This window comes from Gastrolobium bilobum, unplaced genomic scaffold (genome assembly GCF_033153095.1).
Source record: "Gastrolobium bilobum isolate Gb01-03AN ecotype WA unplaced genomic scaffold, APGP_CSIRO_Gbil_v1 utg3318, whole genome shotgun sequence".
Taxonomy (NCBI): Eukaryota; Viridiplantae; Streptophyta; class Magnoliopsida; order Fabales; family Fabaceae; genus Gastrolobium; species Gastrolobium bilobum.
Genome location: NW_026895278.1, coordinates 75,364 through 92,841, shown reverse-complemented (window position 1 = coordinate 92,841; position 17,478 = coordinate 75,364). Strand labels below are relative to the sequence as shown.

At 35.3% G+C, this 17,478-nt stretch overlaps 1 protein-coding gene across 3 annotated transcripts; it reads right to left on the bottom strand.

The window, feature by feature from the left end:
- Positions 1–7,722: 7,722 nt before the first annotated feature.
- LOC133303717 (two-component response regulator-like APRR2) lies at positions 7,723–15,718 on the bottom strand. 3 transcript variants are annotated; one of them, XM_061503678.1, is made up of 12 exons: positions 15,579–15,718; positions 14,751–14,955; positions 12,838–12,917; positions 12,456–12,522; positions 11,976–12,022; positions 11,570–11,647; positions 10,940–11,482; positions 10,134–10,274; positions 9,704–9,973; positions 9,511–9,579; positions 9,282–9,362; positions 7,723–8,333 (listed from the first exon to the last, which is right to left on the bottom strand). In XM_061503678.1, the coding sequence occupies exons 2-12, from the start codon at positions 14,878–14,880 to the stop codon at positions 8,178–8,180; spliced, it is 1,662 nt and encodes a 553-aa protein (XP_061359662.1). In that variant the 5' UTR covers positions 14,881–14,955; positions 15,579–15,718; the 3' UTR covers positions 7,723–8,177. The 3 variants fall into 3 exon arrangements, with proteins under 3 accessions (XP_061359662.1, XP_061359671.1, XP_061359678.1); XM_061503687.1 differs by having other exon boundaries at positions 9,282–9,359; XM_061503694.1 differs by lacking the exon at positions 9,282–9,362.
- Between the last annotated feature and the right edge of the window lie 1,760 nt (positions 15,719–17,478).

Sequence of the window (17,478 nt, the reverse complement as noted above, 5' to 3'; positions counted from 1 at the left end):
CCCGGCATCATCAAGCTTGCCTACCGAGATTAGGTTCAATCGCATGTCAGGAACATGCCTTACATCTTTCAACACAAGTTGGCATCCGACATCCGTAGTCAGAGTTACATCACCGACACCAACAATCTTGCTGGTCACTTGATTTTCCATCTTCACGACTCTAAAATCACCACCTTGGTAAGAGGAGAAAAAACCTTTGTGTGGAGTAACATGGAAGAAGGCACCGGAGTCAACAATCCAGGTGCAGTCATCATAAGCAACATTCAAATAATTATCCTCACCTAGGAGGAATATCTCGGCATTCGAGTTGGCAACCACCGCAGTGGTGGTCTTGTCTTCCCTCTTCTTGGGAATAATCTGATCCGGCTTCACAGAGCCGTTCTTCTCGTCATTCTGTACTGTCCAGTAGTCTGGCTTCTTATGACCTGTCTTTCCACAGTAGAAGCACTTCAATTCATATTTCGGCTTTGACCGACCTCTAGACTTTCTTCGTCTGTCACAATCTCGACCCCGGCTCTTGCTTCTGCCCCGGGAGTCGGATTTATCTCTGTTCTCAGCAACATTGGCCTCAGACGTGCTCGAAACACCTCATTCCCTTCTCCTTGCTTCTTCATTCAGGAGGTTGTCTGTCACGACATCTATCTTCAATTTTCCTTTTGGAGCCGAATTACTCAAAGTCACCACCAGAGTATCCCATCTTTCTGACAGCGAGCTCAACAGCAGCAAAGCTTGCATCTCATCATCAATTTTCATCTCAGCCTTTGGCAGCTGATTCACAATACCTTTGTAGGTGTTGAGGTGCTCAATCATGCTCATGCCATCCTTGTATTCCAACTTCACAAGTTGGCGAACCAGGTGTGATTTGTTCCTGGGAGTTTTCTTTTGAATCATGGACTCCAATTTGTTCCATAATTCGTATACGTTCGTGAACTCGGACACGTGCTCAAAGAGACTTTTGTCGATGTACTTCCTGATTGTAGCTACCGCCTTACGACTCAGGATCTCCCACTCCTTATCGATTTTTCCTACCAGTCTCTCATCAAGGGTAATGGGCTCATGTAAATCTTTGCAGTAGAGATGATCTTCCATCATTAGTCTCCAATAAGCAAAGTTGTCCGCGATCAGCTTGAACATGTCTCCATCATGTGAGATTCCACTGGTCTCCATCTTGTCTCCTTCAGAACCCGTCGAACCCGGGCTCTGATACCACTGTTGGGTCAAGTCGGACTCTCAAGTCAATTGCGGAAGCAAAACAGTAAAATGCAAGAAGAGAGAGATGGAGAAGAACACAAGCAATTTGTTTAACGTGGGAAAACCTTCTCCAATGTGAAGAAGTAAAAACCCACGAGACACTAGTCCAGAATCAAACTTCTACTATAAGAATAATGGGTTACAACAATCAAACATCCCTAGCCTTTCACTAGAGGTACAATCAAACTTCACCAAGTGTGGTGGTAATATCAAACGTCCTTAAAAAGATCTCACTCAAACTTCTCTCTAGAGGTATTCAAACTCTTTTTCTCATCTTTTTTCTCATATCTTTAAACCTCACACACTATAAGCTTATATAAGGGAGGGAGATGATTCTAGACATTGAACCACTCAACGGATGTGTCCCTTGAGCCTTGCACCTTCATTTATAGAGAGACATTGAACCACTCAAAGGTTATGACCCTTGAGCCTTGCACCAAAAGTGGAGAGTTCCAATAATTACAAATCAAATTATAAAAAAAAAATCACATATCAAATTATAAAAACAATTCATAATTACACAAATTTATTAGGAACAAAATTTACTTAAAATTTTCAAAGTAATAAGATCGATGTTATTTTAACAAATAATAGTTATTTATTTAAAATTTAAAATATAATATAAAATAAAATTAGTAAAGAAAGTGCAAATTATATATACATATATGAAATTTTCATGTGATTTTTATACACATTTTCATGTGATCTTTGATAACATTATTTCATGTGATGTTAATGAAAGCTTATTTCATGTCATGTTAATGAAAATTGATTTCATGTGGTCTTTGTGAATAAATTTTTTATTTTTTATATTTTTATTTGATTTGGGCCTACAAACTTTAGTTTGCAACTTGGTAGGCCTTATAAGTCGTATTCGATTTTTTTAGTTTTTTATAATATGGCAGGCCATAAATCAAATACTTAATAGGCTAATAGGTCATTATAGGTTCCAAATATTTTACATAGGTTTAGGCTATCAAAGCTAAATTTTGGCTTAACTTGACCCATTTATACCCCTAGCTGTGACCTGTGAAGAACATTAACATAGAGGGACAACAAACTTCTCAATTAAAAATAAACATGGAATAATCAGCGACAAATGTCTAAAATCATTTAAATGACATTGGATCCACATAAATCATTTAATTAGTGTTTAGATATTTTAAAAAATTTAAAAATACAAAAAAAGAAGTTGTTATCAATTTTTTTCCATAATTACACAAATCTATTAGGAAAAAAATTTACTTAAAATTTTTAAAGTAATAGGATCGATGTTATTTTAACAAATAATAGTTATTTATTTAAAATTTAGAATGTAATATAAAATAAAATTAGTAAAGAAAGTGCAAATTATATATACATATATAAAATTTTCATGTGATTTTTTTGCACATTTTCATGTGATCTTTGATAACATTATTTCATATGATGTTAATGAAAGCTTATTTCATGTGATGTTAATGAAAATTGATTTCATGTGTTCTTTGTGAATATTTTTTTTTTTTTATATTTTAATTTGATTTGGGCCTACAAACTTTAGTGTGCAACTTGGTAGGCCTTATGAGTTGTATTCGGTTTTTTTAGTTTTTTATAATATGGTAGGCCATAAATCAAGTATTTAATAGGCTAACAGGTCAGTATAGGTTCCAAATATTTTACATAGGTTTAGGCTATCAAAGCAACTTGGCCCATTTATACCTTTAGCCGTGACCTGCGAAAAATATTAACATAGAGGGACAACAAGCTTCTCAATTGAAAAGAAACATGGAATAATTAGCGACAAATGTCTAAAATCATTTAAATGACATTGGATCCACATAAATCATTTAATTAGTGTTTAGATATTTTAAAAATTTTAAAAATACAAAAAAGAAGAAGTTGTTAATGGATATGTATAAGAAATTTTCATACTCCATATATATACATATATCTTCATTGATTTTTCTCTTTAACAGTTTCCACTAATTAATAACCAAAATTCACATTCTTGTTGTGAAATAAAATACAAAAATACCAATAAACAATTCAATTCCATTACCAATAGCAACTGTAGCTCTACATTAAAATAACTTTTTTTTAAAAGGTAAACGTAAAACAACACTCCATTTTTTTAAAAGAAATAAAATCAATAACTACAACCACACAAAAAAAAGTTGTTAATAAAATAAAGGGGGCGTGAATTTCACTCATGTTAGAAACACCCAATAAACAATTATGGTCAGCAAAGACAAAGAATTTCACTTTTATAAGGTTTGAAACTATAAATCAATTTTTTTCGCCAACGGACAATATAATTATCAATGCATATTCCAAGAACAGGTATCAGTAAAATGTTGAAGAAAGGAACGAAACTTCGTGCCTTGTCACAGAATGACTGGGTTCCGGGTGGTGAGTGCGAATAAGAAAAAAGTTAGAAGAAAACCTCAATTGGAAAAAGATGAAAGAAGAAGATATTAAGAAGAAAGAAATATGTTATCTAGTCGTACATGAAAAACAGCTTCATATCTTCATCTGGTACCACTGTTACAATTTTAGCTAGGGTCCAATTATAATTACTTATATAATTATATACACGAAGGAAAGTTCTCACATTTGGGAATTAGGTTTTTGACTATTCTTTGTGTGCAATAACCCAAAACACAATAGTTCAATGGACCTTCATATTCCATAATTATAATCCGTTTAGTTTTTAACACTGTCTTACCGGTAAAACATAGTTATAACATGAAAAATAATTTTTTTTTCTCTCTTCACGTCAGCTGAAGTGATTGAGGAAATAGAAAAAGAAAATATTGTTTCATATTATAACTATGTTTTACAGGTAAGATATAGTGTCAAAAATTAAAAGGATACAACTTTGTGTACTTTAAAAGGACAAACCTTTTCTCCTACTTTTAAATGTGTTTAGGGGTGTTAACGGGCCGAGCCGAGCTTTGATCTTAACGAGCCAAGCCTGTATTTAAACGTGTCAGACTGGCCTTAGCCTATTACCTGTTACAAATATAATATTGGCCTGTGGCCTGGTTCGTTTACAAAAAATAAAAGCTTGTCTTAAGCCTGTGGCCTGGTTTATTTATTAAAAATAAAAACCTTACTTTCCAATTTGCAGCAGTATTTAACCCATTAATCATGCACTTATATGTATTTTTAAAAAAAAATAATAGTTGTTTCTTTTATGATAAAAAAACATATTAGTATTAAAAAGTCAAATTAACAACAGAGCACCTTTGCTTTAAGTTTTGCTTTTTCTTAATTTTCTTCCACGTTTGAACCCCACCATCAACTTTAGTTTCTTTTTTTTTGTCATTTTTAATCTTTCTTTTCCTATATCTTATATTTTCATCTTCATGAATCATATCTCTTGTTCACGGAGATACAAAGTAGATCTCCCATCTCGCCACCTAGCATACCACGTCGTCCCTTTCCTGACTGCGCTGTCGACGCCCTGCTGCAGCTGCAAGTAGATCGCCGTCCACGCCACTGCTGCAGCTGCAAGTATCTTGGTGAGTTGGTGGTTCGCATGATTCATGTCGGTCCAGGGAAGAAGAAGATGGTGGCCTTGTAGATCTGCGTTTGTTGGAGACGATTATTTGGATCGATTTGGGAGAACTTGGTTGAGGAGAGAGAGCGTGCAGAGAAGAAGTTTTTTTTGGATACAGAAAAGTTTAGGTGGGGTAGGGTGGCGCAGAGAGTAAGTTTGAAGTAGATGATGGACTTTGTCAACATGGTGAAATAATTAATATAAAAAAAGAATATTATGACGGGCCAGCCTCCAGGCTCCAAGGCCGGGCTCACACATAGAAGTCTGAGACTTTTTAAATAAAAAGGCTATTAGTTGAGTTCAAGTTTGTATCCAATTAATAAAATAGACGGGCCGGGTCAGGCCGAAGCAGGCCGGGCCTAAGGCCCCTGACGGGCCCCTAGCCTTTTTATCACCCCTATACGTGTTTATTTGGTTTAATTGAGTCCATATTTTGAAATAGATTAAGTTTAGAAGTCTTTCTTTTTTAAAATAATAAGAGTAAGAATATATAACATAACTGATTAGAATAAAGCAGAAAAAAAAATATACAGGATAAAAAATAAAAAAAGGTAAAACACAAAAATAACCATACTATACATGTTTCTTATTATTTGTTTGCATTTAGATGGTTTGTTGTTACTTTGTATTGAGTATTTGATTTTCTATTTAGGTGGTACCAAATTATAATTTTTACCTTAATTATAATAAGTAAAAATAAAACAAACAGGTGTCAAGGCACTTGCTGGATTGGATGTGGCTACCCACTGATTAGGTTTGCATTGCTTTCTTTCTATCTTTCTTCTTTTTTTTCACTCTTTTAACTTGAAGAAACTTCCATGCACCTTATTACATGGAACTTGTTAACAGATAAGCTTCTAAAGTCGTGATTAATAAATTGCTCCCGGAAGAGTAAGGAAAAAATAGCTCCCAAATACCGTGTTATGTTTTGGTCCAATGCTTTCTAACTTTAACTTTACAATGTTTAAAACACTCAATTCAGAGATTTCAAAGTGTTTCATCATGCTGGATCAAGGTTGTCTGCTCGATCTATGGAATAGCGGTATCTGTGGGGGAGACAGTCACAAATGATGGCAGCGTAGAAACAAGGGGCTAGAAATCAGAGAGGGTATGTGTGTGCACAACAATAGGGGTTAGGGTTTCAAAAGAAGATACGTGTGAGACTTAAAGCTCGTAATTTATTTAAAAAAAAAAAAAAAAGCTCGTAATTTGGGTCGACACAATACGACACGAATTTGAAAACCTTCCACACGAACACAACTCTCTTATTTTGCTAGTCGACACGACATGAATAGATTGCAATCTTATAATGTATTGCTTATTATATGGCTTGACACAACACGACACGACATCAATAGCCTATCAACCACAAATTGTGTTACTTATTATGCGACACGATACGATAAGACACAAAAAAATCTATTTACGACACGGCGCAACATAAATAACCTATAAGAAAATTAATATGGGTCAATTTTGGGTTCACGAGTTGACACTCGACAAGACACAAATTTTTTCAGGTCAAGTTTTGCTTACCAAACACGACACGAATTTGAAAATAGGTAAACCCAAACATGAATTTTTCGTGTAGTGTTCATGTCGTGTTAGAGGGTCGTGTTGAAAATTATCACTCTTACTAAGATTTAACCTTTTATTTGTAGAAAGCTTACCTAATATTGGATGGGAGGCTCGCATGCCCATTAAGTGAGTCCAGAATAGTTACCCCCAACTCGATAGTCCAAGAATGATACCAGGTGATGACAGAACATAGAGACTAGAAGCCAAAGAGGATGTGTGTGTGTGTGTGCAAAGTGACCAAATAGGGGTTGGGGTTTCAAGAGAGCATATCTCTAACCGTAAGGTTTAACACAGTATTTTAAAACTCGGGCCAGTCATTGACTCGGTCGAGATACTGAGTCGGTGGTTCAATCGGGTTCACCTAGATTTCAAAATAATATATAATAAATATTAAATATGAACATTATGTCCAACAAATAAAAGTGGTCTATTGGTAAGCCTTTCGATCCTCAAACAAGGGGACTCAAGTTTGAATCTCGAAAACCAATTCAACATCGATTGAACCCAGTTTTGGTTCGGTTCAAACCGGGTTAATCGGTTCGAGTGCATAACTGATCGGATGACCAGTTCAAACCGATAAGGGCACCAAGTTACTAAAATCTAAGTCGATCCGACCGGTCCGAATCGGATTTTAAAATAATAGTTTAACCCTTTATTTATAAAGGAATTTACCTAACATAGAATAAAACCCATTATTCAAAGTTGATGAGCCCATTAAGTGGATCCGGAACACAAACCAATGCATGTCCCTCGATAGACCGATTCGGTCACATGCTTTTTTGTGGAATCTTAATAAGCTTTTGAAAAGAATATAAAACTTGGAGGTAATCCATGGTATAAATGGCTCAACCCATTTCGTGATTCATGATTCATATAAGCAGCAGGACACATTTATGGTTCCAATGACCATTGAGGACAGATGCACTCTTTGCCTTGTGTTTCTTTTTCATTAAGGCAAATTGCAATATTAAACATACCTAACTTGCTAATTTAATAGATAGTATTTCATCAATCAGAGCCGTTGATTTCATTTATGTCATGTCCAATGACACCACTAGGCCAAAAAGATAACTTGATGCAGACATAAGGATTAACAACTTCAGAAACAACTCAATTCTGAATTTAGCAAACAGCTGAACAAATTCAATTAAAAGAGAAGAAGAAGTTAGCATCCCTCAAAGCTTTGGACTCATCTTTATTCACAACATTATCCTATCCTCTCCATTATTAGACACCTACACTAGGCACCCCACACCCAACAACACCGACAGAGACCTATCATTGTTATGTGTATACTTTATGACCCCCCCCCCCCCCCCCCCCCCCCCCCCCCCCCCAAAAGTACAACATTTACAACCATATCTCCATCACAAGTTTATGTATCAGCATCTATTTACAACCACAAAATTTTGTGGAATGCATCAACAAACGCGTGGCCAATTCTCAACCAGCCAAGTTGCCCACCGGTGTCATGCACTTCTTTGTTCAAATTTTTTTTATGGTTTGTTTTGGCATGTGGCGATGGATAGGAACAATGTCTACTTGTTTTGTTGCATCATGATATGGTATTATGGCCTGACAATCGACACTCAACAGCATAGGAGAGACCTCAAAGTGGTAGGTGATGAGCTGGGGACAAAATAAAACAAAAAAAAGTGGTCCCAACAACTATTCCCAGCCAATCTACTAGTTGGAACCAGATAAAATTGAGAAACAAAATAATTGCAACAGTGTTTTGATCTGGTGGAGTCATGTAGTTTGTCACCATCAGAACCAATCTTAGGTGGCAACACATCTCTGGTACATGTCAGCAACCCTTGCTGCCAGGAAGGATGTTGGAAATTCCTTGTCTGGAAAGCTCAGCAACCACACTATCTATGGAAGGAGGTTTGAGACCCAAGGGCAAGGGTAGCCATGGCTTATTTATTGCCTCCTTCACAACATTGTCAACAACCTCCTCTGCCTGCATGCATACATGGTAACACAATATATCGTAAGAGTTCATGGGGAGTTTGGACTTTAAAGCATCACTGAAGTTACATTCACATGAAGGAATTTGCATGCACGGTTATGAAACATTTAGGTCAGTTAGTTAAGACTCAATAGTTTCAGGCCCGTTTCTATGCAAGTTTAATTTGTACAACCATGTGATTCAGCAATCAAAGAACGTTGATCATAATCTAGTATGCTTGATTAGACACAAGATACATGGTATTTTCATACTCTACAATGCAATTAGATGATTGGCATTTGTTATGGAATATATCCATATCCTAACTACCTATCCATGAATCCCTTAATGGATAATGATACAATTATCCTAACAGCATAAGATGATAAAGATAATGAAGATAAAACCCTTATCCCTATAAATAAGAGGTTAAGTCCTACATCAACTGGGAGATCTACACAGCCCAAGCCCAAGAGATAACCCCTATAAATAAAAGGCTAAAGACCCTCAGTTACACATACTGAACTCATCTACTACTACTGCCAATACTGTGCACACACCCACGTCTTGGCTATAAGCCTATTGCTTGTGAACAGTGATTGAGATATTGGCTATAAGCCAACCAAGATATCTGTCTATAGGATATCTCTGAGTGCATACCATACAATATAGTTTTACGGATCTCTAGGACCGAACGACATTTATAACCATGGCTGTTGTAAGATACATGCTTAGTAGAAAAGATTTGAAATATAATTCTCAATGTCAATGTACCATTTAAGCAAGTAAAAAGCATTAAGGTTTTCATGATTTTTAATCTTTTAAGTATTTTTAAGTAGAGTTACAATTTCATCACAACATGGACATCCGTTGAGCGCAAACCAGAATGTATGAACTGGCGACTTGCCAATTGGCACTATGATGAAGTAGAAAGACACTAAAAGGAAAGTATTGCATTACTGGATAATGCTCAAAGGAACTTAGTGGCATGCTAAACTTGTAATCCGCTGCATTAGCATCGCACAATGCAGGCATATTCTGCTGTTTGATGAAAAGATCTGATTAGCATCACTCTGGTAAATAATTTAAATAACTAGCAAAGGAAAATTAGGCAGGCTGGTTACTCTAATGATTAATACACAAAATAGCATAAATACAAAGTTAAGATCTTCAGTTCGCTGATACTCACCTGAGAGTAGGAAAAACAAGGAGCTTGAGGAGGTGGTAAAACCGGGCAGCCCCATGCATCTGCATGCACCTGCAACATCAAGTGATCACATGTCAAACTGCATTCATAATTTCTACACCACAAGCCAGAGAGGAGGTTGCTAATATAGAAGAAAAAATCCATATACTCCTTGAATTTTGAACAAAAATATTACCCCCGGAAATGGTTTCCAGTGCCAACTTTCTGTAGGCTGCCACAAGGGATAACCAGGAGAGCCCCAAATCTGCATGCCAGCCATTTGACTGCCAGGTTGTCCCCACATAGGATATACAGGAGCCAGAGAAGGTGTGTGATTAGAATGATATGGAGGATAGGCCATAATTGGTCTTTGAAGACAATAGCTTCTTTGCATTGAATCTCTTTGATTTGGCCATTTCCGACCTCCTTCCTTGGGCAATATTTGTCTCTTATGCATTCTATATTTCTGTTTTATAAAAAATAAAATAAAAATGTTAGTAAGTGTTACTTAAGAAGATATATGAATATCCTTTTTATTACCAGTACCAGATGAGGTGTTGAAAATAGCTGCTTACTGGTTTGGAAAAGAAAGTGATAAACTACAAACCAGTAAGGTAAATAAGGACCTGAAGATGGCTTGCCACATTATGCCTTGTCAAACCCTCCACTTTCATTAGATCCAATATTCTAGAAGGAATGGCTTGGTCAATGCCTAGTTGTTCCACTGCCTTCACAAATTTTTTGTGCATGTCAGGCGTCCAGTCTACCTGAAGACCAAAACCAAGTACCAAAATGGTGTTCAGATAATCAGAATCAGCGGATCACTTATACTACAAAGGAAGAACCTTATATAGCAACATAAACAATGTAAAAAGCAAAATAATATAGAAATATCTTAAGACCAGATTGAGGACACAGCTGGTGAAATTACAGTTCATCGAAATGATGTTGGTGAAATATTTCATAAGTTTGAGAACTATGCCATCATGTTCAGGTTTAATAATTATTTGTATGTGGATAAAAAATTTACTGCTTTGATCTCAACAATCTGCAGAAGAATTTTGCCATAAGTAGACAACATTCACAACACATTCTACTTAAAACTGATACAGAAAGAGATTATAAACTCCATTGAAAGAGTCCTTTCTAAGATTTCCGTTCAAAGACTAGTTAAGATTTGACAATTCCATTATAAAGTTTCCTTTTATCACTTCATGAATATGGAATGGAGATATGTCTGAGTTTCCTTGATTAACTCCAAGCATGCAGACACAATAAAATGGGAACATTGGCAGATTAAACAAAACTTAGGAAACATTTTTTGGTTATATGTGGCATACAGTCATAGTAATTTGTAAGCAAACAATACCAGCAAGAGGATCAGACGAACAGGAACATTGTAAGAAGTATGAATAGTCATAAAGCAGCTTACTTTCATCTTCTTCCTATTAGCTTTTATCTCACATGAATCACTATGAACACCGGCTTTATTTGAAGATTTTGTATTGCTGTCAGTGTTTCTGAGAGCCTTTCTATTTTGTGGATGTGGAGAAACCACACTCTCACCCTTAGAAGCATCAGCAAAATCCTCTTCCTCCTTAACCAGAGTATTTTCAGATTCCCTTTGTTGAGGAGTACTTTCAGCATGCAAATTTCCACATGTAGTTTCGACAGATTTAGACTCTCCATCATGTTCCCCACTTTCTTTTTCAGTTGAGCAATTAGTCTGCTCTTGGCAATCCCCATCATCCAGTAATCTTCCCCCCTGTTTCAATTGTGGGGTTGAAGGAGCTGGATATTTATCACTTCCAGGACACTGCTCATGGTCTTTATTAGTAAACCCGGATACTTTCTCTAAATCAATTGAGATTCTACTTTCATGTTGTTCATTGTCTGTTTGGAGCTGCAACATGGACACTACAGATTCTTTGAAAGGCTTTAGTGATTCAGACACACTTGCCCCAGCATTAAATGCCTGCTCAAATTCAACCACATCAGGAACTATTTTGCTCATAATATGTTAACAGTAAATGCCAGTGTAATGTCACCAATGTTTACAGACCTTGTGAACCACATGTTGCCAGATATTTCTGAGCTTGTCCTCAGAGAGTGGTTTCCTAAGGAACTCAACTGCGCCAAGCTTTAAAAAAGAAAATGGAGCAAGTAGTCAAGAGGTAGTCATCAACAATCCGAACAGAATGAAAATTTACTGTCTAATGAGTTAAAGATCATATTCCAGGTAAATATTGAATTGAAAAACCACATAAAAACTGATTTTCTTAGTGCACTAATTTTTAAGGGCAAGCTCAAAATTTGGTTTATAATTTGAAAGAATCAAAAGGATGAATTAACATAATACAGAAAAGAAAAATGGCAAAACAATGAAATAGAAGTTTGAATTTAGCTCAAAGAGTATAACAATCATATATTGACCCCCAAATAACAGGACGGCAAAGCCAAAATCTTACCGCTATACACTTCATCATGGTGTTCAGGCAATCATTGTTTGAAGTCACTACATCAAAAATTGAAAGTATCACAGGACAGAAATTTTACAGCAAGCAGAAAACATCCTTGAAGTATACTTTTTCCCGTATTTTCCATGTTGGGTTCCCTTCTAGACCTTTCATTAGTTCGGATTGGTAAAAGCTACTCAAAAAGAAGTTGTTGCATGATATAAAAACAACAGCAAGCAACAATCACAAGACAAATAAAAGAAAAAGAGAGGAAAAAAAAAAAACTTACAATTATTGCTATTACCCAAAACCTATGTATAGTTGATAGCAAAATTTGACTGGAAAGCCACAACGATGTTTCTCATTTGGAACTAATTTTGGTCCAGACTAGATAATTGACTTGTAAAGGCCATTAAAACAGAGTAAATCTTGGAGGTTTAAAGAACTAGAAGATTTTAAACCATCAAATTTGGGCTTGCTTTCAGTACTTACTAATGGTTGGCAAGTCCTTGGCATTCTCAAGAAATTTGAAACCTCCCTGGGTACTGCTTGAACTCACCTGCAATTGGGATTGATACATGTGGTTACAATAACATCATCAAAGCTGAATTGTTTTAACAACCACAAGCTTAAGGTATAGAACTTAAAAAATTCCAAGATAAGTTGCCACTTTGACAGAAGTATATTGTATTGCCTAAAGTTTGGCAGCAACTAAATCTAGTCAAGACTCTAAAGTATCCCCAGAGGTGTTCACTTCATTTTCAACAAGCATACTAGACAACATACTTTTTATGTTTCTTTTCTATTTAAATTTTACAAATTACAACTACTACATTATAATCTGTCATTTATATAGAAAATTAAAGTTCATTACCTCTACTATGGCAATGTGGAAGTCTTTGGGCCTACTTGAGATTGCTGACAAGGCTTCATTCTCATGGAAGAATGTAGAAACTGTACAGAAACACTGAAGCTTACTGAACTAGTTAATGGAAAGGGCAAGCATGTAGAGGAAACAAGAATGAGGGAGATTTGGGAGAGTGGGAGTAGAGAAAAAGAACCATTTTGACTTCAATAACAATCAAATTATGCTCAGGTTGGTCCTTAAGATATAATTTCAATTATAACTTGCTTTTATGGAAACTTTTGTTTTCCATAATAAATGCTTTTCTTCTGCATCCAAGTCAACTAAAAGCCACCGAGTGTAACAGAATAGTTTAGATTCAGTAGTTCACAAATTCAGATAACTGACAATTCTTTTATACTCAATATCTTTACAAAAGTGGGAATGCCCAAGGCCTTATAAACCCCACATTAGTTGTCCATACAACCAATGTGGGGACTCCAAGTCTCATACCTTGCAAATGGATCCTAACCAGTGTTTTAAAACTCGGACCGGTCATCGACTCGGTCGAGGTATTGGGTCACTGGGTCATTGGTTCAACCGGGTTCAACCGGATTTACTGTTCACATATTAAAAAAATATAAATATATTACTTATATTAAAAATTCACATAAGAAAACTATCAATGAGCTTCAAAAAATAAATTGGTTCTCAATGATAGCAAATATTATATACTTCTAGGCTTCTAGCTCTAGACTATATCCTAACATTGGATTAAAATTGCAATGTAAGCTAAATGCACCTTTTGTGCCTTGACATAACACAAGATAAACTAAATCATGATAACAAATGGTAGGCATGAAATATACACTAAGGAGAAAGTGTCCAACGTTGAGATGAGACCATCAGTGTTTATCCCCCCTTAACTTATTGAGATCATTATAAGATGCAACTAAATTACACAAAAGAACTGCACTAATCCAAAATACCTTCTTATAATCACTTTACTTTTTAATCAAATTTACAACAAAATATGAGCATGATTTAATTAAAGAGTTCTCAGCAACCAAAAAAAAAAGAACGGGGTCAACCGGTCTAAACCGGGTCACCAAGTCAACTGGTCCAAACCGAGCTGAATGCAGAACCAATCCAAATGGCAGCTTGAATCGCGAAACCCACTGGGTCATTGAGACCCGAGTCGACCCGGCCGGTTTTTAAAACACTGGTAATAACATTCCACCACCCGTCCAAGGGTCCAACCCAACCCCAAGGTTCCAGTTCCAAGTTCCAATCTGGAAAACATGTGCTCTAATACCATTTGATAAGAATCATGGAATGCACCACCCTAAAAGCTAGCTCAAAGAGTGAAAGTGTTCAAAGCCTTATAAACCCCACATTAATTGTCCATTCTCCAAGTCTCATACTTTGCAAATGGGTCCTAATAGAAAACTTTGGCAGCTTAATAAGCCATGCGATGAAATACCATTCATGGGAGCGAAGTTTGTGTGCTCCGGGACCAAAAAAAATTTGGTGGAACTGAGGTGAGAGAAAAAGAGAAAAGGTTGAGGAAAGAGGAGAGAGAAGAAAGGAAAAAAGAATTTGGTACAGTGTCAATTTTTTAGTGGAAGGATCACGGTGGTCCTGGACCATATTAAAAAATTCCCATTCATGGAACCATTGAGCGAAGAAAAAGGAATAGAGTATTTTTGCAAATTTTATATACAGCCTTCAGTGCAACTAAAATCTGAGACCACAATTTTGCAAATGACCATATAAGGATTCTAAAGCAATGACTCTTTGCAAGATGCCAATGTACAGAAAGATGGGGGACCAAGTGACCAACTTTACCCTCTATGTACCGTAAGTGGGATTGATAGACCAAAATTTCATGTAGATGGAGAAGTGAGACTCGTCAAAATTAGAAGGAATCCAAAATGTGTTACCATTATAGTCCATGGCCTCAAGCCTTGTTCTTATCTCAGAAGCAGAAGTGTTGTCTCCCTCAAGGAGAAGAACCTTGAGTCCCTTGGGAAAATCTTTCCATTCTTGTAAATCATTGGCAGTGCAGACCATAGCTGGCTTGGCATCGTTTCTCAGTCCCCCAAAGAAAGTAACAGATCAATATTGCCTATCAACATCCAATTCGTTCTGCAAAATCCATGAGATCACAAGCTTGATTCAGTGAGCTAGACTTCAATACAAAATTACAGGAATTGAAAAACAAAACAAGTGGAAACTCCGTTGCAAACAGAAATTTGTTTAAAATGGTAAAAAGCTTCCAAATAGCTAGCAGATAATGCAGAACACTGGCATGGCATATAAAGATTAACCCCAAAACTAGGTTCACATCAACACTGACATGACCACTAATCATCAATGATACAGCTGGTAAATCACAAAACAGATTCCCACTAGGAAGCACTTTCTATGCAAAACAAAATCAAAAGCCTTTCTTTTGTACTCTAAAGATCTCATTTACCTGGTGGCACTCTAAAGACCCAGGTAATTAAGATCTAATGAATGAGAAGAAAAAAAATACAACAAAACGGGTCAGGTAGAAATCCAAGCAATTTATAACAATGAACCCAGAAAATATGCAAGAAGCTCAAATGGTTACACATGCACGCACACTTTTTTATCCAAAAAAAATAATCTGAATTCTCCAAAATGAACACATGAACTGAGAGAGAATCAGCATGCACATAAGAAAAGTATATGAACTGGGAGAAAGAAAAAAAAAAAAGTGTTCCTGGTGAAGCCATTTTCACTACCTTGGCAGAAAAGAAAGTGGTTCTTGAGTCCAATGCTTAAAAGTTATGATCTTTATGCTGTTATTACATTGGTAATAAAGAGAAGGGGGGAAGAGAGAGGAGAAGGGAGGTTTAAATGGTGTGTTTGGAGAGTGCCTGTGGCTGTGGCTGTGACTACTGAACAGTTGCCATCAGCAGTTGCGGACCACACCACATGACATGAGAAGAACCTCTCAATGAACCCTTGTGCCGCTTCTTCTAGGGAGCGTTTGGTAAGCGGGATTTTGAGAGATTTTTGGAAAACTGAATTTTTTTTAATTTTAAATTTTCAGATATTATCATAAACTGAATGCAAAAATTATATTTTAAAAAATTGAGATTCTCGGACAAATAAAAATTTTTCTTGTACCAAACGCTCCGTAAGGTTAATATAATATTCCAACACTATCCTTGTTCCCTGTTTGCGTTGTACACTTCTCCCATATATGCTATAGCTTGAATAGCACTAATACGGAACACGACGTACGAGATATGACGTGACATAATAACATATTAATTTTAAAAAATACTGTATTTTGATAAATTAAAACATATTTTAATATTAAATAATATTTTTAATAAATATAATATTATTTATATTTAATATATATAACGGTTCATAATAAGTCATATAATTAATCAAATATTCAAATTTTATAACATAAATATAAAACAAAAGTAATTTTTCATATTTTGTGTCAAATTTCATAACAGAAAAAATTGATTTATAAATTAATTTTTTATTTTTAGTTAATAAAATAAAATTTAGACCTAAAAGAAAAATATGTCGGATGCGTGTTGAAACGTTGACTGCGTGTCAGAAAAAAATGACCGCGTGTCAAAAGCACATGTCGGAATGTGTCAGAACAATAACCGCGTATCTAAAAATATTGATTGCGTGTTAGAACATAACTTGTCAATGTGCAACACGTGTCTGACAAGCAAATTAAAAAAAAAAAAGGCCATATCGGTGCTTCTGGGTGTACAATAAATGAGTGACTCCGAGAGTTGGTTGGAGTGGTAAAGTGAATTTTGATATGGATTAATTGTGGGGTTTCTTTTCTTCAAGCTCTGGATAATTAATCTTGTAAATATATGGATTTTTTTCTCTCCCCGAGAGGTAGGATATACTAAAATTATGATTCGTCTCAAAAAAATAATTAGAATTGAAAATTTTATATTTATCCTTTCCTTTATATATACTCACAATTTTGACCTAATTTCACTATAAACACAAAATTGTTAATTACAATATTATGTAAAATTTTAACATAAGAAGTAAAATAGCTCAAGTATAAGAGAAATCTTTTATTGGTCCCGAAACACTTTTCAATAGGCCGAGGAGAGAGCGAGGAAAGAGAAAAAAAAAATTCTCCCCACATAGCACCCTCCGGATGAAAGGCGGATCACTTTAAATTTTCCCCAAGTATAGCTAAATTCGGGATTAAAGGTATGTTTACCAGTTTGCTTCTGTTGGTAATTTCTAAACCGGAGTTTTAACAATTTTTCCACTTTTTATTCCCACCCAATAATGACCAAGTATAAAAGAGAAGGTTGTAAAAATAGTGCGTACTACTACTAATATTCCTCACCTGCTTGCTTGTTTTGCACACAAAAACTGAAAAAATAAATAAAAAATTATCATTCAGGTTTCCAGAAAATTTTATGAATCTATGCTTTAAAATATATTAGTTATAGTTAAAAATTAAATAATTATTAAAATTAATTATTTTTAACACAATTTTAAAAAATAAATTTAAATCACATTATGATTGGTAGTTTAATACCTAATTATAATCATACAGTTACCAATGTTTTATTTATAAGTTTATTGAATTTTTACTCGTCTATACTGTTATCTTTTCTGATTTGTGTTAATTTA

Bases quoted from the DNA above. Each gene is read 5' to 3' on its own strand.
- LOC133303717 (XM_061503678.1), bottom strand. From the start codon at position 14,880: ATGGTCTGCACTGCCAATGATTTACAAGAATGGAAAGATTTTCCCAAG. The intron at 9,974-10,133 runs GTCCTTATTTAC...TTTATAAAACAG, and splicing joins ATGTGGCAAGCCATCTTCAG to AAATATAGAATGCATAAGAG. The intron at 9,363-9,510 runs GTGAGTATCAGC...TTCATCAAACAG, and splicing joins CTTGTTTTTCCTACTCTCAG to CAGAATATGCCTGCATTGTG.